The sequence below is a fragment of the Blennius ocellaris genome (assembly GCF_963422515.1).
Source record: "Blennius ocellaris genome assembly, chromosome: 20".
In the NCBI taxonomy this organism is placed as follows: domain Eukaryota; kingdom Metazoa; phylum Chordata; class Actinopteri; order Blenniiformes; family Blenniidae; genus Blennius; species Blennius ocellaris.
The window spans coordinates 8,013,044-8,038,889 of NC_137669.1; the positions used below are offsets into that span (position 1 = coordinate 8,013,044).

Genomic DNA, 25,846 nt, shown 5'->3' on the forward strand with positions numbered 1-25,846 from the left:
AGCCAGCAAGATGCATAAATCCCAGCCGATGCAGCGCAGACAGCACTTCTCATCAGAAGAATATGAAGGCAGACGTGGGTTAAGAGCAACTCCTGACGATAACATTACACAGCCTGAGTGTTCGGCCGAATTGATCCGAGGGCGGGAAGTTACAAGGACAAACCTTTTAACCACTACCCATAACTCATGAGGTCTTCTTTTTATTCCGACGCAAAGTTTGAATCTTGGGATCTGTGCTTGGAGGAAACACACGAGCCCAGCAGGACACAGTTGTTCTTCTCGGGATACCGGTGCTGCAACCTTGGCAGGTCTTTCCTATTGCACCAGTTCAGTGCTGACTCCCCCCACTCCCCCCCTGCAATAGCGATTAGAGGAAAACTTAGCCTTTAAAACCTTTTGCACAGAGGATTTCCAGAATGATATAATCTGTGGGCTAATTTCACACTAAAACTGCTCCCGTGCAGGTTTGGGATTAAACATCAGGCGCCCAGCCCAGGCGCTCGTCACACACATCCTCTCAAGAACCGGCTAAGTGACGAGGAGTATGCTTTTAAGGTAATACCATTGTGTACAGAAAGGTGGTGTTGTGAGTCACCGGTCGGTTTAGTAATATTTGAACCAATATCTGTGCCATCCTCTTAGAGGTTTGCGAATGTTTATTAGAATGTGTTGAAACTTGTCCAAAACTGAGCAGGTTTATATAATCCATCCTTTAATCCAGGTGTGTCCACACACTTTACTTTATTATCTTTGGTAAGCCTTGATGTGATTTTATAATTGTTTTATAATTTGGTCCAGGCCAATTTAAAAATGAGCCATGGGCTTTAATCCACCATCTGTACACATCAGCTTTCATCCGGACTAGGAGGACCAGGAGGACCAGGAGGACGAACCAAGGCTCTGATTAAAGTAATCAATGTGTATTTTCAACGTGTCACCCTCATAAAGGTGAACTAAAGTATGTGGGCTCACAAAACACCAATGACCGGAAGCTGTGGTACTGAAATAGAAGGGACTTAAAGGAGCAGTTCCAATGTAAATCAAAGTTAACAGATTTGACAGGATGAGCGATCAATCCATCTTCTTTACAGTGATACCAGAGTCGATCCCAGTATTTGAGGGTGAAAGCTGAAACACTGTGTGGTGTGGTGGTTCTTATAGCACCCTCTCTCCTCCTGTCCTCAAACTGTCCAGGGTGCACCCCGCCTTCACCCTTTGTTGGGTGGCATTTACTCCAGTGCCCTGCAAGCCTGAATATGATAAAGAGAACAGAGGATGATAATCATGATTTGAAAGGCAGATTGTTGTTGGCTGTCTTGCAGCCGCGTGTTGTTCGCACTCGTTCTCACGTGCGGCATAAACGATGTCATTTGAAAGCTGTCTGCGGGTGTGGCTTTGCCTACATCAGTCGGTCACCTCACAGATTCTGGGATCTCTTACATTGTGTCCTCACAGCGACACAGTGAGGCGACGGAAGGTGGTCAGCTGACCCTACGATGCATGACATCGCCATTAATATCGGCGTTATACGAGCCGCGTACTCACTCTGCGACCGACGGTCGGCTGCGACGATCCAAGAAGAAGAAATAGGAGGCTATCAGTAATCCAGAAAGAAAGGAAATCTTCAGATATGTTTGAGGAATGTGCAGGTGGAGACGGTCCTGTTCCTGTCCGCCAGTGTGTGTGTGTGTGTGTGCAGGCCGGGAGGAGCGCGCGGAGACGAGCGCGCTCCGGACAGTCCGCGCTGTGCGCTCCAGAGGATGAAGGTCACAGACCGGCTTCCAAACACGCTCCTGACCCGCTCCTCTCCTCCTTCCCTTCAGCCATCCCCCGCTGTCTCCCTCCTTTCTCCCGTCAGCCTCCCTCAACAGTCAAACCGGCACGAGCACAATGACGGCATTTCTCACCCAGCCCTTCACAATAAAAATCCCTTTTTTTTTTTTACGCATGTGGATGTTTTTAAAATATAGGGAACTATACAGAAATTATTCATCACTGGCAGTTAAAATGAATGATATTGTAGACTTTTGGTGCAGTATAACATCTAGTAACTCGTTCGTGATATTTGGATTGGAGTAATGTGATGCTCATTTCAAGATTTTATTATTTCTTGATAGAAAAAAATCTGGCGTATTATGGAATATGCTTGTGCTTTTAATTTGTTCTTTCTCAGCTGCATCCTGGATAGCTGGAGGTGACTTGACAGTTTATCCCTCTTCGCTACCATGCAGACTCCCACCTCACGAAGACACACCGGACCCAACCCGGTCTGGAGCGCGTCACACGCACGAGGAACGGGACCGGGACCGCGTCCTTACTGTATGTCAGGGTTTTATTTTTATTTATTTATTTGCTTGATTATGTCCGTCATTCTCTGATGATCTGAATAAAACATAAACATATGTGAGTGTGTGTGATTTTCTTTTGGTTGTGTGTCTCTAATGTCCAGGATGTACGATGCTTTTTGCAGAGAGTCAGATGGGAACTTATGTGGCTCGTATGTGGGATAACACAAACTCTGATTTTGATAACGTGGGGATATAAAATGAACGGGTGGTCCCAGATTACATCCCTCAACATGAAACTGTAAAAAAAAAAAAAAGTGTATGGATTTAACACAGTTGTGTGCATGTGCACACCTGTGAAAGTGTCATTAATACTGGACAGCATATGCTACTATCCAATCATACCCCTTCCTGTTGAGGCTTTCATTAATACGTCATCAGACCACAACGCATTGAAAGAGACTGTTGCTGAAGCTTCTTTTAAGTCAGGGGTTCTCATGTTTTAGAAGATGAGTTTGAACCTTTAATGTTGAGAAGATATTATATATAATATATAATACAATATATATATTATATCATATATATATATATATATATATATATATATATATATATATATAGTAATAAACGTTGGTTTTTTTAAAGAAATTGTTTAAGTTTGTGTTTGAGGTCAAATTAGAGACTCCAGATTGCTCATGTGTGTGGATGTGAGTGTGTAAGTCTGTGTCCTGCCTTCATCCGTTCTCAGCTCGGACAATCAGTGTTCCTGTGTTGTTTTAAAGACAACAACAGAGACAACAACAATGGCAGCCCTCAGTTGGAGGCTCTTAGGGAATCATCTACACCTCCAGCAGGTGGCAGCAGAGGACCTCGGAAAACCACAGGCGCCTTGTATGTGGAAATGTTCTTCCATCTGAAATGACACTTCTAGGATATTGTATTATCATCAGTATATTGATGAATGGCAACACGTGCCTGCTTGTTAAATAACTCCGCGCGCAGAAACATGGTATGCGCACTGGGCTGCCGCGCGTCTCTGCCGTGATGCGTAAATCCCAGGTTGAAGGTTTTTATAGGTTTTTGTGATGATGCCATGGCCCAGCCCTCATAAGTAACGTATGCACCATACCATACGAGCTCACAACTGGCGTCAGGGGGCATGTTTATGTGCGGGTCCTTCACCGTGAGGAAAACAGCAGCGAGATCAACAACAGAAACCGCGACGCTCGGACCGACGCACTCGACTCTCACTTTTTTTCCATGATCTCAAATTATGGAGCGTTTTTGCATACAGTTTTTCCACATGAATCGGGTTCATTGGCTGGTGTGATTTCTATATTATGTTGGGGATTTTCGGAGAGGGAAACTTTGAGAGCGCAGCGTCTTGTTTTGGATTATTTATTAAACCTGTATGAATCCTCATTTGCAGACAGCGGGAAGGTGGAAGTGCATCTGAGGTGAGATGATGTCTGTTCAATTACAGGACTGTTAAACATTAGTAAGGCTTGCATTTGGATTGACCACAGCAGCACACGGGAATTCATTCGCCTCTTTTTGCGCATCGCAGCCTCGTCGACTCATTGTTTTGGAGATTATTTGCAGCCGGTCCTCCTCCTCCTCCCCGTGATCCCCATGATCCCCATCCCTCTGGCCTACATTTCACCACAATGAATTTCGATCAGATCCTCTCTGCCATCGGGGGCTTCGGAAAATACCAGAAAATCCTGTACGTATGGATTTGTTTACCTCAGATCCTCCTCGCCTTCCACATGATGGTGAGCGTCTTCACGGGTGCCACGCCACCCTTTCAGTGCCGGGACAACTCCAGCTCCGCTGCCGGGAATCAGACCTTCGTGCCAGGTGCTCTCGCCCCCAACTCGAGCCTCCCGGACGCGTCCTGCTTCTCATCGGATGTCCCGCTGCACGGCAACCGGACCGAGCGCGTCCCGTGTGGCCACGGATGGGTCTACAGCCAGGAGGTGTTCGAGAGCACCACGGTCACCGAGGTACAGAGGAACCACAGCGACATGGCACATGTTGGAATGTGGCTCACGAAACAGTTTCATTCAGGAATAAATACACTCTCAGCCTGTCTGGCAGAAGAGTCAAACAAGTTATACATTTGTTATTAGGAGCATTCACACCTATTGTTTTTAAATATAGGTTCCAAAAAGAAACTCAAACCAAAAGCGAGACAATGCATTGTAACATAGGAACAACACTTCTCTATTTCTGGTTATGTGTACTTATAAATAAACCCAGCAGCCTGCCAGGCACAGCTGTAGTGAACTTCTTGGGGCCCATTGGGATGAAAATAATCACGTCTCCCCCTTTAACCGAAGTCACTCTCATTGTGTAATCTAAATTTAAAATTATTGATTTGTAATATATTCACATGAAGCACATTACTGGAAATGGTATATTAATCCTCTGATACTGTATCCGTGGGGGTCTTTATAGGTTTGACAGCTCATAACCAACTCAGTCATCAACGCTGGATGAACTTAAGACTATTGAACTATTGAATAGACTCTTTCAATAGCTGCCTCTTTTGGGGCAACTGCTCTCCCAGTAATATTGGCTTGCTGAGGTACAGTAACAGTTTTTCCTGTAATCTCCCAGTGGGACCTGGTGTGCAGCAAAGCCGGACTGAACAGCCTCGGATCCTCCATCTACATGTTTGGCCTCTTGGTGGGATCCCTGATATTTGGCGCCATGGCTGACAGGTATGTGCTGCAGCTGTCTTTCAGGATCCCCCCCCCCCCCGGGTTCTGTCTCTGTACAGAGGCGACATACAGCCAGATGCTCAACATCAAAGCGTGGCTGCAGGACGTCAAGTCTTTAGTGTAAGTAGGGCAATTGGCATATTCTGGTGGTTTAGCTCAAGGGCTAGAGATGCACACAGCAGTTTGAATGAAACTAGTGTTTTCTAGCAGTTATGGTCTCGAAGCAGTTTCCCTCACGATATGAGATGATGTCTACTCTCATCATTCTTCAAGCCATCAGGCACTTTTCTATGTTCACATTCACTTCTCAGCATAGTGAAGCCAAACTGATCGACACCAGGCTCTCTGAAAACTATTAACAAAAAATACCTGGGAAGGATATTTGAGTTTCATTCAACCTGGTCATTTTCCAAGGTAAAGAAATTGGTCTATCTATTTTGAAGTCTTGTGTGGAGAAATACCTGAGACATTTCCGGTTAAAGGAATAAAACAGGTTAATAAACACAAGAAATGGTTACGGAGATGTACGACAACTGAACAAGAGTGTCTTTGAATGTCCAGAAGCGCAATATAAAATCTATGCGTTCTTATTATTATTATTAGATATGTGCATTCGTCCAGTGAGAAGCTGAAAGATGTGAGGGGATCACACTCGCCCACGTCTATATGTGACTGATAAGAAGTGACAACTGCTTCACGTTCGACACGGTATTCAAAGCGGGATTATGTTTTATCTGTGGCGTAAAGGCAGCGAGGGAGGGGAGACTGACTGGAGCATTGATTCATAAATCAACAAACCGGTTGTCAGTACACAGGATGGTTTCTCTGCGTGGTGCCAAACCAGCTGGGTCCCAACCAGCGAATGTACAAAAAGTTGTACTTTTGATTCCAGGTCCAAGCTGGAAAAGCAGATTCCACTGACATAAACAAGTCCCTCTTTCTTGGAGGTGTCACGCTTTTCATCCTTCAGTTCTCTCTGTCAGCTGCAACACGACTCAGTGGCTTATCAATTGGCTTCAACAAAAGAGATTTATGAAAGGTTTAGAATCATTTCTTTTCTTGCAGAGATAAAGCTGCACTCGTGTTTCATCTCTCTCTGTGGCAGGTATGGCCGGCGTTTCGTCCTGCTGCTGACCATCGCCCTTCAGACCGTCTTTGGAGTCGCCGTCGCGTTCGCGCCAAACTTCATCGTCTACGCGATTCTTCGCTTTGCGGTTGGCACCACCATATCGGGGATCATCATCAACGCTTTTGTACTTGGTACCGATCACAGACACATGTCCTGCTTTGACATACACCCACATCTACATAATGAATGATTCCCTCCTTTCAGTGCCCATTAGAACAACCAGTTCCCCAACATTTTTGTCCCCGCCACAGTTATAAATATGTATCCACACACATGCACGCATTCAGGATTTCATCAAAAAAGCAAATGATTAAGCTTAAAGTAACATTCCCTGTAATGGTTATTTGAATCAGGTTCATATCAGTGTTTGAACAATAATTAAATGAACCTCACTCGGTTTCACTGGATGTACAATGGAAATGATCCTTTAATCAAGCAAATCCTACCATTTTCTCAAAACCTAACTAGTATATTCTCATAAATAAGTCAGTGGGAGGTGTTCACTTTGACGGGAGCTCTTTCTAAACTTTATGCCATAAGCTCAGCTCACTGGCTTTTATCAAATAAAGATGAGAAACAAACTGTGTGACACTTTTACAGACTTACCAATATGCCAATTTAACACTTTGTCCCGAAACCTTTTCTATTTTTTCCTTCATACCTCAAAGCTCCAACCTTCTACCTTAGGTGAACCCAGTGCCCATGACTCCTCCTCTCCTCCCCTCCCCTCCCCTTCCCTTCCCTCTCCTCCCCTCCTTGTTTTCACTCCCAACAGGTACTGAGTGGACATGCACCAAGAGACGCATGTTGGCTGGCATCACCACAGACTACGCCTTTGGCCTGGGTTATATGCTGCTGGCAGGAATCGCATATCTGATACGAGACTGGAGAAAACTCCAAATGGCTATATCGGCCCCGGGCTTCCTGCTCATCTTCTATATATGGTGTGAAATTCAGCTGGCATTTGGACATTAGACCCACTGTGTATTCATAACATGAACATATGAATGCCCTCTTTGTGATGCACATTTCCATCCCTATCTTCCCTCTCTTGACTCCTTTTTTTTAAATTATTCCCTTGTCATCCGTTTGCTGCTGTCAGGGTGCTCCCTCAGTCTGCAAGGTGGCTTTTGGCCAACGACAGGAGGGAGGAGGCCATTGCACTCCTTCGCAAAGCGGCACTGGTTAACGGCCGGGTTTTACCTCCCACTGTTCAGGTGCACCTCGTTCCATTTGACACCGCCACGCAAAACAGTCTCTCTTGACATTCGTGTACGGCGTGCTGCAAAATGACTTTAGCCACAAGCTGCCATTTTTTATGAAGAGTTCCTTTAGCTGACCTCTTTTCAGCTCCAATCAGCAGGAGTTAACTGACAAACTGGATAGCACTCGTTTGTTTACTGTGATGCACTAGAAGCTTAAGATGACCCTACTTAGCATACATCTAGCTGCAGTGTAAAGTAAATGATATTCAAACAGAAGTCAGGAGCATATTTGCTGAGTATATATAGCAGCAGGAAGGGATTGAATCAACACCACCTACTTACAGTGCTTCAATGCGCCGTGTGTTGAATGGACATCCCACCCAAAGCATTTATTTGATTCATTTAATGTTCTTATCAAACTTTTCCTGGCGAGTACCAACAAGGACACCGATGATCCATGCTGCCTCACTGCTAAGAAGAAAGTTTAGCTCTTTCACTCCGAAGCAATAGTTGCTGTATAAATAGTGACAAAGTATGAAAGGTCCAGGTAGAGGAGATGGAGGGTGTGAGAAAGGAAGTGGTGGAGGACAGAGTTGTATTGGTAGGAGTGGAAAGTAGCTGAACCTTGGTTGTTGACTGGCTGGTTGGTTGGTTGGTATTTGACTCCCATCAGATCAAACACACACTTCCATGGTTCACATCTCAGTAGATTTTCACAATAATAAACTTCTTCTGCACACCAGGTTGAGAAGTGTCAGCTTGTTGTAGGGGAGAAGCAACGGTACTCAGCAATCGATCTCGTGCGGACGCCGCAGATGAGGAAGCGAGGGTTTGTTCTGTTCTACATCTGGTGAGTTTCCATTTTTTTTACACATCAATGTGATTCCTATAGAAGTGAACAATAAACGTTTGGACTCACCCCTTCACCTTTCCGTTTGCTCTGCCAGGTTTGTGAACGTGTTGGTGTATTATGGTCTCTCGCTGGGCGTGTCCAGGCTGGGTACAGACCTTTACCTGACCCAGTTCGTGTTCGGTTTGGTGGAGATCCCTGCCCGGTCCGTAGTTCTCGTTCTCCTGCCCTTCAGCCGGCGATACTCCCAGTGCAGCTTCCTGGCTATAGGAGGTTTCGCCTGTCTGCTCATGCTCGCCGTCCCTGCCGGTAGGAAGGATACTCTTTAGTCCTGACAGGAAGGAACATGTGATTCTTCTCAAATACGTTACCCATGGGTGCCTTTCGTGACCTGAATAATGTTCCTGCTCTTTGTCCGTAGAATATCCCAACATCCTGACTGGTCTTGCCATGGCAGGAAAATTTGGTATAACAGCGTCTTTCGCTTCCATCTATGTTTACACTGCTGAGATATTTCCCACTGTGATAAGGTAAATGAATATTAATGAATCATTTTGATATTTCTCTTCATTCCACAAGGTGTTTGTTTGGGTTTGTGTTTGAGGATTATGTCAAAAGGCTTTATTAGCGTTAAAGTGAAGCGAGAGGACTTGTGTCTGATAAGTTTTGTCTTTGCGTTTTTACTAAATCTCTTCCGACTTGTTGTGGCCGTGGCTTCAGGCAAACAGGAATAGGAGTGACCAGCATGTTTGCGAGGATGGGCGGGGTGCTCGCCCCCGTCATCAACATGCTGCAGAACCACAGCCCCACCACGCCCCTCGTCATCTTCGGCGTGTCACCGCTCTTAGGTGCCCTCCTGGCCCTGGCGCTGCCCGAAACCGCTGGCAGACCTCTGCCCGATACTGTGGACGACGTGGAAAACTGGGACGTCAGGTACTGGAAGGAATTTCATTAAAAAGGGTGTCAGGATAAATAGGAAAGCGTCGCAGCATATTAATGACATGTGTATCGAGTCAGATATCTGGAGAATGAATAAACGAGTCTGATCCTTTGAGATTCCACCAAGCTTGGATCATCCAAGGTGGAGTGAGACTCATGAGTTTATGGTGCAGCTGAAGTAGGCCAGATCAGTCAAATGTGAGCACTCCACCTTTTAGCCCTTTATTTGGCAGGCGAGCTTATCTGCTTATTTCCTTTTTTTTTTTTCCTGTTTCGTCTAACTAAAGTGATGACAGTCGCAGAAAATATGTTCAAACAGTTGTTGTAAATATTGATATAGCTGCTGTAAATGTCTGATTTCAGAACAATATCAAAATGATGACAATATATGATGCATCAGCTTCGATTATAAGAGAAACTCTGTTGTGGTTTGGGACATTTTCACTTTTCTTATTCCAAGTTACTTTGCCTGAGTGACTCTTTAATTATTCAATATTTTCCAAAAACCTGTAAAATAGTGACAATATGTTTTCTACATTCTAGCCTATTATACTATGTCTAAAAATCTTATAATTTGGTATATTGGGACTGATTTTAAAATCCTTCAACTACACCCCAGCATTCCAATGGGTGTCCTATAAAGTATCAACCTTAACTCCTTTGTTTGCATTTGTTTAAGTACAAAGAAGTCCATCATGAAAGAGTGTATTATCAACACTTATCTAACTTTTATGAAAAAATGCAACAAATCCCTTCAGTTAATGCGTACGTGCTCAAGCTCAACTGAAAAGATTTGTTTCTGACAATTTGGTATTTAATTCCACAAGACACACTCCGAGGTGGAGTTCAGACCTCGATGGTTCAGCGCTGCTTTTGGAACAAAAAACGGGGCCAAAAAACCCCCCAAACAATTCCAAAGTAAAGTCTGACTGTCTGTGTCTCTCCGTCCGTTATGTTGTCTAACCTCAACACGGATATCTGTGTTTTGTCTCGGCGCAGGCCGCCTCCTGCCAGGGAAAACCACGAGATGTGCGAAGATGCCATCCAGTCCCCGAGCGGTGCCGACAAGCGAGAGCTGCAGCCCTTGGCGGGCCAGACCTAAGAGCGACGCACACATTCCACGATTCGCACGGGATCCAATACCAGATGTCACACTGACCACTACTATGCAGTTACATGTCGGGATCAGTGCTCTATGCAAGAAGGCCAAACATGATTCGCACACTACAGCGGTACGCAGGCGATCCAGCGCACGACGCACAACGCAGAAGACCAAGAAGAAGTCTGTTGTTTACCAACCTGTGCGACGTTTACACTTTTACTCTACTTTTGTAGAATCAGTTCGATGGATTTTAGAAATGCTGAGAGGCAGAACAGATGCACAACATTTACTGAGCCGCGGACCAAACACAACGCTGACGTGAAGACCGACGTCGGACAAAACACCAGCACATTGTCGCCTCCCGTCTTTGCCATTACTCGGGGTCCCATTGAGCTACTATTTTTTGGGGGAACTTTGTATGTATTTTTCAGCATTGAAGGATTTGTTGTGAATATTCATAAAGGGCATCTCCACAATATTTTTGTATAGAAGTGTGCAACATCTCTGAGCCTGTATCCAGAACACTGTCAGTGCCTCATCTTGTCTCGTCCTCTCATTCCGGGATTATCGCATGAGTTACTTACCTTTGTTATGCCTCATGTAGCCGTGCATGTACTACTGTAGCTGTATTCTAGTTTTGTCAGGAAATCTTGGGATGTGAATGTGTTGGCACGTGAAGGGATCCTTGATTTTTAGTGATCCGATCATTACGACTCCTGGTTTGTTCTCGTTTTCACTTCTTTGTACTCAGACATAGGATGGCAGTGACTGTGATGACTCTGACTTGAAGTTAGTAGTTTTATGTACATTTTAACTTGTTTAAGGGCTACAATTGTGTAAAAGGACTACAGCTACAATAATGACTCCCTGGCATGCATTAGAAGCACAGCTCATGTAATAAAGGTGACGTGGTTACCAAAGGAACTGTCCCTATAGCTAAGAAATTCAAGGCCAGTATTCTTTGAATGCATGAAATGGAAATGTGGAGAAACATTTTATTCCACTGCATGAACTTGACGTGTTGAAAGACAAACCTCGATCTCAGCCAAAATGATTCATAAAGTTTGATGCCGTGTCCAAGAAACACTATCCTTTCCCCTTCCTATAACCATTTCAGTCTAATCTCTTGCCGTGAGAGTGTTGGGTGTCATAAATTGCCATCTGCTGAATTTTACGGTCTTGGGTTTGTGAACTTTTACCCAGAACCTGCTGTGCGTGGCATTTCGGAACCATATATATTCCTCCTCTGCGGATTTAAACATCCAAACAACATTTCACCGCCTCTGATTTACCACCGTGTCTTGACCAGGTGGCAATAAGGTTAAAAAACAAGTCACTTACTCTTAACGGGTTTGTTCCTCTTGCGAATCAGGACATACACAGTTTAACTATGCCTTACTGCAGCGTGCAGCCTCGTTCCAATAAGCGGAGACATTACCACAGATGCAAAAAAACAATGTCAGTTCTTTATTGAGATGATTCTTTGTTCGATGCATTTGCATGCGACAATTTAAAAGACTAGAGATTAGACAGGAAGCAGGAGGGGGCGTGTTTTGCAGCGAGGGTCCAGCCAGCTGGTCATCTAAACTGGGGACTTTGTACACGTGTGATACTTTTTCCCCCCCAACAATTTTCTTTTTTCTAACATCACAAAAAGGAAACTGTGTCACAAACTGTGTTCAACTGTCATGAAGGCCTTGTGTTCGCGCCCCTCCAGCAATAAACCTGATTGAAAAAGTCGCTGTCGTCTGCGTACGATGCGTTTTTCCCCACAGTGCACATGAATGTTCCAACAACATTTCGGACATTATTTCCGTCACTAAGCAGCTCAGTTCAATGCAGACGTGCATCACATTCAATCAGAGAGCAACGTGCAGGATATATTGGACTTCACGGAACTGAAAAAGTTCAAATCTTACAGGATCTTTTTTTGCAAAGCCACAAATATAAACAGCATATTTTGATAAAAACGCTTTTAAATCATGTGCTTTATTTTTCCACAACAATTAAGTTTGGCGTCGAACCGGCAAGCGCCTCAGGCACATGGCGTGGCTTCAAGGGGGGCGGAGCGGCTTTACTCAGAGGGCGGCGGCTCCGTCTACGCCAGTGTAACGTACGTAGCATCGGTGGTGACGCCACAGTTGTTGTCCTTCATGGACATGAGGATGTAGCCGTCGTTGCCCCAGTAGGTGGACCAGGAGTTCTTCACCAGCCAGTACGGCTCGCCCTGTAAGGTACCGTATCCCACCGCCAGCACGGCGTGGTCCAAGTCATCAGGGGTGTTGCCTGAGGAACGGAAGGCAGTTTTAGAGGAAAGGCGCTGGTTCTTGTACAAAAACAGAAGCGCAAAGTGAGACGTAAACTCACCACATGCCGGTTCGTAGTAGACGCCGTGACTGTAGAAGACAAAGGATCGGTGAGCGGCGTCGATGCTGATCGCAGTCGGCCCGTTCTTGAAGAGCGCCAGCTTTAAGGCCTCCGCGTCGCCGGATGTGACGTTGGTGTAGCTCTGGATGCGCGCGACAAGCTGAGAGGAGTTCAGGTGGCAGAATCCGTTCTGTTTGAGAGAAAAATACAAGGTTGTAGGACTATGGCATCGTGGAGTGAGCAAGTTTGGGTTTTTACATACAGAAAACACAGGGAATAAAACAAATAGAATGCTCAGGCAGAACCAGATTATAACAGTTACATTTTGGCCTTTTGAGAAAAAAAAAAAAGAAGTCGGTCAAAGAACTTCACATTTTGATTTGGAATCAACATCTTCAGCTTCAAAACGCCAGTCGTTTGAATTTCATTTGAACTTTAATGATGAAAACAAACAAACATCATCTGCCTTTTATTTGCTCCAGTCTGAACTGATGTTGTTGCTTATTTTGCTTTTTTTAAAATTTGGAAACATCACAGATAAACCGTATCGTCCTGAAACCGTCTCACCATTCCCATGTATGGTCCGTAGGTCTCCATGGTGGCGATGCCTCCGTGCTTCATGATCCACTCGTACGCTCTCCACTCCTCACCGCCATCGCAGGCGTTGTTGCCGAAGCCCCAGGAACAGTCGATGAGCATCTGTTGGGAGAGGACCTGCAGGGATCCCGTCTGAAAGAGGAGAGCCAAGACAAGAATTCAACCCCGCTCAGCACGTGGACCGCCGTCCCGTCCCGTTCCGGCCAGTTCTCTAAACAGCGGCGCCCTCGGTCTCACCACCTCCGGAGAGTCACGCCGGCCTCCGGTGACACGACGTGACCCGAGGGGCCTAAACCAGCCGTCGGTTTAAGGTTGAAACAGACGACATTGCGGAACGTGCATATTTTGACTGGAAATAGAAACGTGGTTGAAGTGGGTGACGCGCACATTTACACCCACTGTAATCTATAGGTTGCCGGGCCTGCGCCATGAGCTCACGGGAGTGAATCTGAGCCTGGCTCCCCGGGGAGAGGCTCTGTTTATGAGGCTGCCACTTCCTGCTGCAGGCTGGCAGTGATAGAAAGACTCTCTTCTGGGAGGAGGAGGGGGGGGGCTCTGGGCGCCGCCTTCTCCTGGCACACAAACCTCCAATGCACAACAATCAAGCTCTGAAAAGATCTCCGATTGAGCTGAACCTCAGTGGTCTCGTTACGCTGGAGGAAAACTCATCTCCATATAAACATAGATTAAAACACTTATCCCTCCAGGGCTTGCAATGAACAAATGTCCCCTTAAATGTTAAAAAGGACAACATTTTCCATGGTTATACAACAAGATAGAACACTGATAAGTGACAGGAAAGAGCAATATTTCAATGAATGTTATGATTAAATCACCCCTGTAACAGTTTCTATGATTGCAGGCCAGGAGACATGATCAGGAGGCCGCGTGTCAGAGCGACTGGAAGCATGTGGTCACCTCAGCGGGGCACCATCGTGTTTGGATCATGTTGCTAGGCGACGGAGGAGGAGGAGGAATGCCTTTGAGGGCGGCCTCCTTCAGGATGGAGGCAGGTCGGCGCGGACATTCACTCAGGTTTATTTATTCACTCGCGCTGTCAAGCTCACTTAACGTGAGCGAGAGCGGCACAATGAGGCATGTTGTGGACCCGACGGCTCAGGAGGGGAAACCTTCATTGACAAGCAAAGGTTTCTTCCTGTTAGGAGGGTTTTTCCTTTTCCACTGTTGCCTTTGCTTACTCATGTTGAACTGTTGGGTTTTCTCTATGAAAGTGAGATTGATGGTGTGTTTGGCAATAGAGAAATTAAATTGATTTTCTTTCATTTTGGATGGAAAAATACTCCTAAATATTAATTTATGTTCACTATAAGACATAATCAAACTCAATTCAATCTATAGACAACATAGGCTGTCTTTTCAAGTAATTTGTCCAAAATGCAATGTACATTAGAATTGGGAAATAAACATGGTTTCCCAGATCCAAACCATTTTAAACCTGTTTAACATACCCTTTTTCTATTTTCCCATGTATTTACTGTTATCCATGTCCACCTCTTACGGTGAAGACAAAAAAAACAGCTGAATTGCATATTTGCTGAATCAGATTGACGACCTCCTTTTACCATAACAACAACAGACATACAATAAAAGTTCAAACTTAAAGGTATAGTAGAGGATTTTCTTCTTCCGGGTGGATCATCAAAATAACTGGTCCTCCCAATTGTCAATCATTCTGGTGATATATGACGTAAGCCCGTCGTACGTGCCCGTCCCTGCGCGCAGCTCACTCCACACGGTCCTCATCATGCCGGTGGCCGACCCGACGCATTATTCTCGGACATTTTTACACAGTTTCACCCCCTCTGGTGCAAATCTTCTTGTAAAGTGAGCTTATGTGAGCGATGCCGACTTGTGACTTGTAAACAGAGCGTGCACGAGGAGAACTGGGCTCGTGCATGTCTCTCGCACGCGTTTTAGTAGGCGTTCCGTCTCGGGAGCAGGTACAGCGTTGCGCATGCGCATTTTTTTCAAACGGTGGAGAGGGCGGTTCTTTCCTAAAATTCCTGAAAATCCTCCTGTATACCTTTAATCATCCATAAAAAAAAAGAAAAAAAAGAAAAAAAAACCCAAACTTAATCAGCGTGATGCATACAAGTCATTAAGAAATTATCTTTAGATTTTAAACCATATTGTGCTCCTGATATGACTCAGAATGGACATTTATTTTTAGCATTTCGTCATGATATAACTGAACTTTTAGCAATGATGTAACATCCAAACTCATATCCCTCAACGTGTTCTGTAACTGATGTTATAACTGATAAATATAAACACAACACTGTACCAGCACTGCAAATTACAAATACAAACATCCACACACGGATCAGTTGACTCCACGTGCTAAACATCTGTGGACTCCAACATTTGGAAGGAGACTGCGATTGTGTTGTAAGAGGCTTTTTAAAAGGTTTACTTTCAGGAAGAGAGCGCCCTCTACTGCCCCAGTGGTGGCAAAGCTCCAGCAGGAGCCACAGATGGCCTGGTCCTTCACCGGGGTAACGGCACCTGGGAATGAAGAGAAGGGGGTGATGAACCTGGAATGCTGGCGAGTGTTCACCGAATCTCTAAGACTTGTACGTACCGTAAAGCCGCCAGTCGAGCGACTCCGGTACCGAGACGCCTTTGTAAAGTTGGGAGGGGAACGGGAGCCCTCGGTTTTGGGTCTTCCCTCGTTTGCTCCCCCTCATGGCCACGAGCTCCGACATGGTGCGATCCGACAGGGAGTTCAGGGCGAGAGAGAAGGACAGGCCCGCTCTGTTCTTGGAGTGAACGTACCTAACAGGGACAAGAAGCCGGTCGCATCAGCTCTGAACCGCCTCCGTCTCGACCGGTTGGGCCGCGGCGGAGCTTCCCCTCACCGCAGGTTATGAACAAACGCGTGCTCCCTCTTGGCGTGCTCCCGCTCGTCGCTGTACCGACGCTGGAACTTCTCCTTGAAATGGCTGAAGATGTTTTGCGAGTGGCCCGAGGCGGAGGTATGGATGAGATCTTTCATTGGATTGGCCAACATGTGGTGCTCCACTCCCGGACCGGGAAACCCTCCACAAGTCAAGCCTTCGGGGAGGACAATCAGCATAAACAAACGTTCTGTCCACGTTTGCGATTGGTCTACGACGGTGAATGTCACGAACCTTCAGGCAGCGAGAAGACTTTCGGGTCCACTTTGGCGCCAAACTCCTTGTAATCCACCAGGTATTTGTCGTAATGTGAACCCAGCAGCGTGTTGTAGCCCATCATCTCATAATGGAGGGGAGCGGCGGTCCCACCGGCTCCTGCCTCTGAATGAGCCACCCACAGCGTGTACGTGTTCTTCTTATTGCCCATGGTGGTCACGTTCTGCCAGACTTCACACAGGGAGCCTCCGAAGTACTCCATCCTCAGGAACTGTCGGGGGGAAAGTCAAATCAGTGCGAGTTGGCCAGCGGAACCGGTCCGCCCTGTCGGAGCTGGATTTACTTTACATCGTAGAAAATTCTAATTGGTGACGTCCCTAAAAGAAACACTGCTTGTTTGTAGTTATACTACAGTCAACAGACTCTGAGACAGATTGAATAGAGTCAGCAAAACTTAAGTTGGTTGTTTAGAAATATTTAATTGTGTCTTGAAAAAGCTGCAAGCTCAGCGACGACCGCTGACATTTCGAATGAAGTAAGATGATAAATCTATGAATGGATCTATATGAGCACACACACACACACACACACACACACACACACACACACACACACACACACACACACACACACACACACACACACACACACACACACACACACACACACACACACACACACACACACACACACACACACACACACACACACACACACACACACACACACACACACACACACACACACACACACCTGGAAGCCCTGCACGTCGGGCAGCGACGGCTGCGGCGTGACCGCTTCCTCCTTCGTACCGTTGACCTGAAAGCACTTCATCACATTTTGCTCCTTTTCCGTCGTCTCGGGACTGATTTTGTACGCGGTGCCAAACGTCTGGTCCGACCCCAGCTGGTAAGTGGAAACCTGGCCTGGTGACGAACACGGGAGAGGGGACGTCAACCTCACCGGCTCCCTTCATTCCAAACCTTCAATTTATTTGACAGTCTATTCTCATTAAAACCCTCATATTCCCTCGTATTTCAATCACTTCATTTGTAAATTAAAGGCACATCGACCAGCACAAAGACATGTGACATACAGACTTACTGGATACTGGAAGAGAAAATATGAACATGACCAGAAAAGTCCTTTTTGCAATAATAAATAATATGCAGGAGGATGATAATTTCTCCCCTAATAAATGTCCCACAGCAATGGAAAAGGCTGTCGACCCCAAATATAATCCAAGCTAAAAACTGGCCAAAGCATCCAACTCTCATAAACATGGTCTCGTCTCCTGGTCACACAGGAAAAGCTCACTTCACTCTATAAATAATCCCCAGATTGTTGAAATCAGTCCGTTTCATTGAAATGTAGCATTGATGTGACGTAGATTTTTGTTCTACATTTCAAAAAGAGATTCTCATTTAATTAAAAACTTTGAGCGGTTGTACCAGTACAAAGATTATTTAATAAAAATGTTTTTGATATGAAAATAAAGCCGTTAATGTCTGAGGTGTCACTTGCAAACTCGTTTTCATAATGAGTTTGCCAAAAAAGGTTGATTACATAACAGGGGCTGTGTTCATAGACAGTGATTGTCCTTCAATAGTGCTAAACAGGCAGAAAATCCTGCACCACAGTCATTTAAAGTCACGATCATGTGACACAAGTTAGCAGATCGAGTTCCAGCACAAGTGCTGATCCTTCCTGTTTCACTGGATGATACAACAGGCTCTCCATTTCAAAACCACTTCTCCATTCAAGTGTTTTTCTGAAAACCCGTCAGGCGTTCTCTCACCATGGTAGTAGTCAATTCGGCTGGACTTTGCTGCGACATCAAACCAGGCCTCGAATGGCTCCTTAATCTCAGCATAGGGCAGAGAGATGACCCCTGTGGAGGACAAAACAGTCACATGAGATCACAACACACAGAGGAAACTGTTTATGTGAAAAATGTTGACGGTTTACCTTTGACATGATAGGTTTCCCCAAAATCAGGAAGCGATGGGACTGCTTTTCCCTCCGAAGCTGGAAATATAGACAATAAATAGTGAAATATTCCTGGAATTCATCTGTGAGACTGTCCTGATGTGTCTTAAATGGAAATGTAAAACTATTACTGTACAAGAAGTGTGATTACATGCATGTCATTTGTAGGGGAATAATACACAAAATGTGTGTTGAATTGGTAGAAACACATGAATTTTGGGTTTGTGTCAGTCACTTGATTAGAAGTCAACAGTTGTGTTTGTATAATGCTTAATGCTCGTCTGTCTGCATATGGGCGGTTCCTCACGGTTCACTCACATACAAGCTTATTTTTGACATAATTCAGCACAAAATGCAGAAAAAAAACATTACAAATGTCATGTTTAATCACCTTTCCTTTTCCGATGTTTGTATTTGAGTGTTGTTTTATTTTTCAGAAGTCGTGTCGGTGTTGCGACAATAGCTGAATGAAAACAACACGAGAGGGAAAGTTAATGTTTGTTTCTTACCGGAGGCAGCCCACAAAACAACAACCGCAACGAGCAAACGCCGCATTATTTCTGCTCGGAGTGCAGAGAGGCGAGAAGGAAACGCAGCGAGGCTTAAAAACAAAATAAATGGAAAAAAAAACGTGACCCTGAAGAAAATCCCGGAACCTTTAAAAACACTCATTAAATATAGAAACGAGCGCAGGGGATGTGAGTGACGTCAGCTCTCCACCAACCAGAGAGCGGGAGGTGGAAACATCCTCCAATCAGAAATAAGGGGCGGGACTTATTGGTTCATGATCACGTGATTCATATCATATGACTTGTAGAGGCCACATGATAGCCAGAGATGTCAGTGGGGAAATCCAATATGTTATTATTATTAGATGTTATTATTGTTATTATTTACTTTATATATATATATATATAGTAACATAATTTGTTTGTTTTACATTTCTTGAATAACAAATTTTAACATTAGGATTTAGAAGGCATTTTTAGAAGGACCCTCTGAGCCAAATGGGTTAAGATGGCTTCTTATTGACTAAAAGACATAGAGTCATCAGAACTGTAAGGGACATAGAGAAAGATCTCCTTCAGGAATATGAGGAAACTCTTAGCATCTGGAGGAAGCTGCTCTGAGGTTGATTTGAGTCGGATATTTGAGTTGTCCCTTGGTTCTGAGGTCTGTTGCTTGTGGGATAAAATAAAAAACTAATTTTACTCATATCCTCTGTGCCTGAGTCCTGCCTCGAGTCCCAGCCTGACGGCAAGTCAAGCAGCTGTTCTCAACCTTAGTTTCCTTCAAAAAAGAAAATACGCCATGTGCAAGCTCCCTACATATTTTCGAATATTTACCTTTTAATGGCATAATTTTAATCAATTTTGCGGTATATAAAGTGAGGTCTGTAAAAGGTTGAGAACCATTTCAGAATTTTTCAACCTTCCCGTTTTTTGTTTTTTTTGTTTTTTTTATGAGCGTCAAAAATAATCACTTGATTCTATTTGGTTTTAAAGTTCTGCAGGGGTTGCTCCAAACCTGGTTGTCCAGCAGTGACATCACTTCCATTCGGGCATCAATGTTGATGCAATTTAACGTCCGTTCAATGCTGATCATAACATGGTTGAATCCAGGTTGATTAAATATTTCATATAATATATTTCAATGTCGATCATAGCTAGCAACTATTGTCAATGTTCTGACATCAATGTTGATCTCAATCCTCAGCCTGACCAAATCACAGTGTTGATTCAATAACTTTTTGCTATCTGGATTGTATCGAGATACAGATTCATATCTATTAATCTCTACATGCTGAATTCATATATTTATCAACGTACCACACAACATGTCTGTCTTTGTAAAAGAGCACAACACAAAGTATTTGGTTTTTTTTTTTTTTATTTCACCACAAACAGAACAGGACAGTATGTCCTGAACAAAGGTGATGTTGCCCAGCTGCTCTGCTTATAATGGGAATGGCCATCATCAGAGCGATTTCTGCAAAACAAGGACACAGGACACAAAAACAGATGGTGACGTTTCAAGATCTGACCAAAGCAAGAAATGTTTTTTTTTTAAATTATTATTATTATAGGTATCATTGGTGAAAAAGGTTTGAGCACTTGTAAAAGTGAATTTGTAGTTGTTTACCTGGAGATTAAAAACCCTCCACACACCAACATGCGCTGCATTTTACGGTCAATGGAGCCAAATGTTGGCTGGCTTGACGTCGATCATCTTCACCAGCCTTCCTGTGGAAGGAAATGTACTCGTTGAAACACTGAATATCCCGAGTCCAAACCCGATGTTTTGAACAGGAACTAGATAAATCCACTGGACGGCAGTTTGAATTTCGGCGAGCACGATGCGGTTAAAGACCCGCTTGCCTTTGTGCTTGTTGGCGTGTGCAGACGTGATGCGAGACGTGAGCCTCTTCAGTCGCTCCTCTCGCTCGTCGTGCAACCGCCGGTACAATTCCGTCCAGGACTCGGACTCAAGAGGAGTCTCATGCCTGAAGTCCCGCTTGCAGTGACTCATCCAGAGCTTGTCCAAGTCCTCCAGGAAACTCTGAACATGTAGTGATTGAGCCAGATTAATACATAGTTTGTCCTCGTGCACTTTTCACAAGTAGCAAATGTTCTTTAGTGCAATCCCATGAAAAACGTGTCAATGTAGCTTCATTCAGCAGTTTCTATCGAGATTTAGTGGCAATAATGACGCAAAATAAGTATCTTAACTCTGTTTGGACTCTAGTTTTATCCAGATTACCTGCATCTAATGTCAAAACATGTAAACAACCGAGCTGGGTACACTTTCCTTTCAGTCAGACCAATGAGCAAATATTTGAAATAATGACGTAATGATGTAGAAAAGCCACAGAGATGTTTTTTTTGGGTGTAAAAACATTGTGAAACAAGTTACCGGGTTCTTCTGCTCGATGCGGCGCAGCTGCTCAGGGCTGCATCGCTCCAGGACCGGCTTCAGGATGTCAGACGGAACCTCAGCGATGGCTGAAAGAGAACATGTACCGGAATGTTGGTGCAGCATTTTGCATCGGGTGATGACAGGTTTGTAAGGAAATACAGGCACACATCAGGTCTCCTCACACCTGCAGACATGACTCTAGTTGAGTTTGGAGACCGGGTGCAGTGTAGGTTTGAAGACTACGAGAGTATTTTCATGTGTGCAACAATAAAAAGTCGGTGGTTTTGGAGCGGCTCCAGTTGAGCTAAAAAATAAAAAACCTCCCATACGAGCTACATATTGTGGCCTCTCCCATGATCAAATATGGTGACGAAAAACATGATTAACTACAAATAAGCAGCATTGAAATAACAGCAACCTCAAAAATCTAAATATGCGACTGAAGCAAAATGTTGCAAAAATATTCTGGTCCTAAATGAAATTTCAAAAGTTCTGGATCCAACTGACTGCTACTAGCACCACCTGTGGGAAGGCTCAGTAACTTCTCAGTTGTTCAATGCTTTCACAGTCCGGCCACAGAGATTAATGAAGCAGCTCCACTCACAGTCGATGTTGTTCTGCAGCACATGGAGCCACTTCTCACGGGGGCTCATCACACTGGGCAGGTTGGACGTCTTCCTGCCTGAATAAATCGCCGTCTTTGTGGTGCATCTCATCCCCATGTAGCCGGTGCTTTCTTCCTTGTCTTGTGCAGGAACTGAATGAGGAAAGAAATATCACATTGAGCACCGTTCTTTATGCCATGAATTTCAGAGTTTGCTATCGGTTTAACAAGACGTCTTGTACTCTGAGGTGAGCGCCTCACCTTTGCATCTCTGAGGCGTGACGCTGGTTGAGGGCAGAGGTCGGCCGTTGGGCTGAATTGCCGGCAAGGGGATTTCAGGGGCAATTGGAAGACCTTCAACAACCTGCAAAGAACAAAGCACTTGAAAAAAAGAACCGAGATTGTACTGGCCACAAAGTATTTTTGAAACTGAACACTCAATGTCAAGTTTCTCTCAAAACTAAAATGATTTTGGATGTCTCACCCTCCTGCGTTTCTCTGGACTTGTCAGAGCTGCTGATGAGTCGGAGAACGAATCCTCTTCCTCTCGCACTCGTTTTAATCCTGAAGGCACAAAATGATGAGAACAAGTCAACACCGAAACAGAATGTTTGAATGTCAACATTGTTCCTGTGGATGTCTGCATGTATGCCTGGAAATGTCTCTCTGAGCAGCGCTGATCTAAATACCAGTCCAGAATGGCAGCTCACAAAGTTGAAAACAACTAATATGAATTCATACATTTATCTTTTACACACATTGGGTCACAATAAAAGTAGCCCGGATCAAATATAATAGGTAATATATAATAGAGCAACTTGTTTGAGGCTAATATAAATCCCAATATGTAGAAATGGATGGATGGAAATTGCTACTTTTTTAGTTTTTTTTAACAAGTCTGACACAAATACAAAGCCAGTTTTGTTTTTTGATCAAATACAGAGCAATAAAGTGAAAGAGCTGAACGCAGCACAAAGATCAACATTTGATGACTTTTGACTGCATCATTTGTTCTGAATTACTTGTTTGATATTGTGGATGTTCTTGAATTCTGGGTTTGAAATGAGGCTCTGATCTTTACACTGACTGCTCCTCTACTTGGATGCTGCTTTTTGCGAGGATTAATTAAACTATTATTCAACTGAGGAACTACAAATGCTTTCGACTGTCTTTGCGAGTACAAGAGTTTAGAAAAAACCCTCTCCTGGCAGGTGGATTAAAAAACACATTTGAAACTGATGAAACCAGAAAGAAAGTTTGTCTGGAAGCAGCTGGGCCTTGATGAAAGACTCGGGAAATGGACAAAGATTTAGGAACTGGGATCAGGATACAGTTGTTTGAGATTGTTTGTTTTTTAACCACCAATGACAGTGTTTTGTTTAATTGGGAACTTGGGTAAAAGTGTTAAAATGCAGGTGAAACTCACCATTATCTTTCCTGCTGTCCTGTGAGGTTGATTTCCTCTCCTGTCCATCGCCTCGAGACTGTGCATCCTTGTAGGAGGCCTCTTTGGTGTGGCTGTTAGACCTGAGAAGAAAAAAAACAAGTTAAAAATCACTTTGTTGACCTTAAAGCTGCAGGTCATGGTCTTCATCAGAGGACGCTGGGTTGCCATGGACACCGCTAATCACAAAGACTACTGACTGCATCGATTGCTGAAATGGGCTGTAAATCATACTGAAACCTGAGAGATGAAACATAGGGACACCCTCTCGCTCACATCATTTACATGCTGAAACATGGAGAATGCAGAAAGTACCTGTCTGCAGGCTGAGGAATCAACTTCCTCCATTTGGCCACAAGGCTTCTCGCAACGTCTCCCACTGCTTCACGCCTCCGAAAAGAGTTGACCGTCTTTCCGACCCCAGTTTCCTACAAGAGAAGAAGAAAAAAAAGGTAAAAAGGAAAGGAGAATTAACTCAAGTGTAACCTCAAAGAGATGTAAAGCAGCTGCAATCAACTAAATAACAAACTGAACAACCCGAACAAAGTAAAATTATAACAAAATAAGTGGAGGCTTAAAAAAAAAAGAGTTTTGAGCTTCAGCTAAAGGGAAAAAAGCTACTAATAAAGAGTAAACTATCAAAACAAAAAAAACATGTGCAACGCAAGCCAAAACGAATAAAATAAAATGTCAACAAGCACCAGTTGATGTAAAAATGACCAAAATGCGACGCAGCAGCCGTAAAGAGAAACCACAGGGAAATGTCATCAACCGTAAACAAGAACAGAATAACCACAGCTTGATATACAAACAATCCAAACCTGTACAGGGTGACAACAACAAGCAAACAAAAAGCAACAACATCTGAGTGTGTGACTGCTCTGTGTGTTTCAGTCTGGTGGCCTTGTTCCTCGGTAGAATGAGCGAGGGCTTTGTATGTGTCTCATACATGTTTCTCGGACCTTGTGTCATAATCAATTTATCATGAAAACAAAATCTCCAATCTGTAACAACTAATGAGATTCCTGCACAGCCAAACAAAATGACGTGCAGATTTACAACCAGCTGGAAACATTCTTACCACCAGAAGGTCCAAAGTGATGGGGAGTTCTGCAAGTCTTCTGAAAGTCTTCAGAAGCTAGAAACACAAAGAGAAATTATTCATAAAAATAAAACACTTTTAATTAACACATTTTAATATTTTGATCGAAGTGATCTTTCCTCACACTTCAAATTCAATTTTTCCAGCATGTATGCCAGCTTGTATTCACAGTGTGTGTATGTGTGTGTTTTTATTCCTACAGTTTAGAAAAGGCTTCACGACATTTATCTACTTTAGTGACACTTTGGGACACGATCAGTGCTAAATCACCAAATCGTCCCTTGTCACCCCGTTAATTTTTTTCTTCTTTTCTTACCTTTTGGGGCTCTGGATACGCCCGGAGCTGGGAATTAAGTCTTTTGACTGTTTTCAGTAGTTCGATTGACATCTTTAGTACTGGCAAGCCTGTTGTCCGGAACTGATTCACCAAAGAGCGAAGACACGACAGAAGTTCGATGATCAGCGAGGGTCAGAGGGCAGCTAGTGACTGTGGTTTTCATGCAAGTGATAGTCTATTTATAGTACTCAGAGATCAAAGGAGCAAAGGAGATTAAAGGAGATCAAAGGAGCAGCTCAAACCACCACAACTCATTGCATTTGTGGAGAAGCTCTCATTGGCTGCTTAAAGGAGATCAAAGGATATCAGCTCAAGCCACCACAACTCATTGAATTTGTGGAGAAGCTCTCATTGGCTGATGTCTAACTATACATGGCTGCTTTTATAGACATAAAATGTATGTGGGTGCTAAGTTAAGCGTACACTGCAGTTTTTTGGTTATTTTATTTATTTGTTTCTATTTTTGTTTGATTCTATTTTTTATTTACTATAATTTTTTGGTTTTTGTTTCTATGTGTGACTGTATGTGTTTATATTTCCAAAATTGCATCTGTTTGTGTGCCACTGACTGGCACAATATGCATGTATCCTAATTTGAAAAATTCTAAATAAAGTTTTCAAAAAGAAAGTTTGTATTGCAAGTAAAAAAAAGATAAACACTTTAGATTTTTCTGCGCAAATATTGAGAAGCTGTCATTTGGGAATCCAAGATGGCCGACAATATGTCTGCTTCCTTATGATCGCCGCCATTTTGTTTTGCCAGTTTTGATCCGAATCACCACCACAGCATCACTGTCGGTGGGAGGCCAGAGTACATGATCCGCAAAGCAACCATGTTCCTCCAGAATTGAAACCTCGCCAGTGCAGTATCATAATGGCGGCTTCCGGGCGCCGACATACTCGTTTGCGGCCACGGCCATATTTAGAAGGACAACTGACGTCACTGCTTCAGTTACGTCACAGTTTCATGGATCATGTTCAGTTTGAAGAAGCCCCAGTACACTGGAGGGAACATCCAGGTGGATATAATGTGAATAAAGCTCAGAGAGTATTTATAAGGTCCAGAGCCAAGTGGATTGCAGAGAGAGAACCCACCCACACACCATATTCCATATTCAAT

The 25,846-nt window shown here is 44.0% G+C and overlaps 2 protein-coding genes across 2 annotated transcripts; one reads left to right on the forward strand and one right to left on the reverse strand.

Moving 5' to 3' along the window:
- Nucleotides 1–3,952: 3,952 nt before the first annotated feature.
- On the forward strand, nucleotides 3,953–10,236 carry LOC308144384 (solute carrier family 22 member 6-B; the record flags this gene model as incomplete). The annotated part of the gene is made up of 10 exons (XM_080515492.1): nucleotides 3,953–4,291; nucleotides 4,908–5,011; nucleotides 6,117–6,271; nucleotides 6,916–7,084; nucleotides 7,243–7,357; nucleotides 8,089–8,195; nucleotides 8,293–8,504; nucleotides 8,617–8,725; nucleotides 8,916–9,128; nucleotides 10,134–10,236. 10 exons carry the CDS (start codon nucleotides 3,953–3,955, stop codon nucleotides 10,234–10,236), a joined length of 1,626 nt encoding a protein of 541 aa, XP_080371618.1.
- A 1,444-nt stretch (nucleotides 10,237–11,680) lies between these two features.
- LOC308145081 (digestive cysteine proteinase 2) lies at nucleotides 11,681–18,968 on the reverse strand. Its single transcript, XM_080516414.1, has 11 exons — nucleotides 18,833–18,968; nucleotides 18,303–18,362; nucleotides 18,133–18,225; nucleotides 17,088–17,260; nucleotides 16,353–16,605; nucleotides 16,080–16,275; nucleotides 15,803–15,996; nucleotides 15,635–15,726; nucleotides 13,171–13,332; nucleotides 12,604–12,793; nucleotides 11,681–12,522 (listed from the first exon to the last, which is right to left on the reverse strand). Exons 1-11 carry the CDS (start codon nucleotides 18,876–18,878, stop codon nucleotides 12,335–12,337), a joined length of 1,647 nt encoding a protein of 548 aa, XP_080372540.1. The 5' UTR covers nucleotides 18,879–18,968; the 3' UTR covers nucleotides 11,681–12,334.
- Nucleotides 18,969–25,846: the final 6,878 nt, after the last annotated feature.

What these genes read in the sequence shown, in the direction of transcription:
- LOC308145081 (XM_080516414.1), bottom strand. Translation starts at nt 18,878, where the DNA reads ATGCGGCGTTTGCTCGTTGCGGTTGTTGTTTTGTGGGCTGCCTCCG. An exon ending in TGTTTTGTGGGCTGCCTCCG is followed by an intron (nt 18,363 to 18,832) that starts GTAAGAAACAAA and finishes CTATATTTCCAG; the next exon opens with CTTCGGAGGGAAAAGCAGTC. An exon ending in CTACTACGAACCGGCATGTG is followed by an intron (nt 12,523 to 12,603) that starts GTGAGTTTACGT and finishes TCCGTTCCTCAG; the next exon opens with GCAACACCCCTGATGACTTG.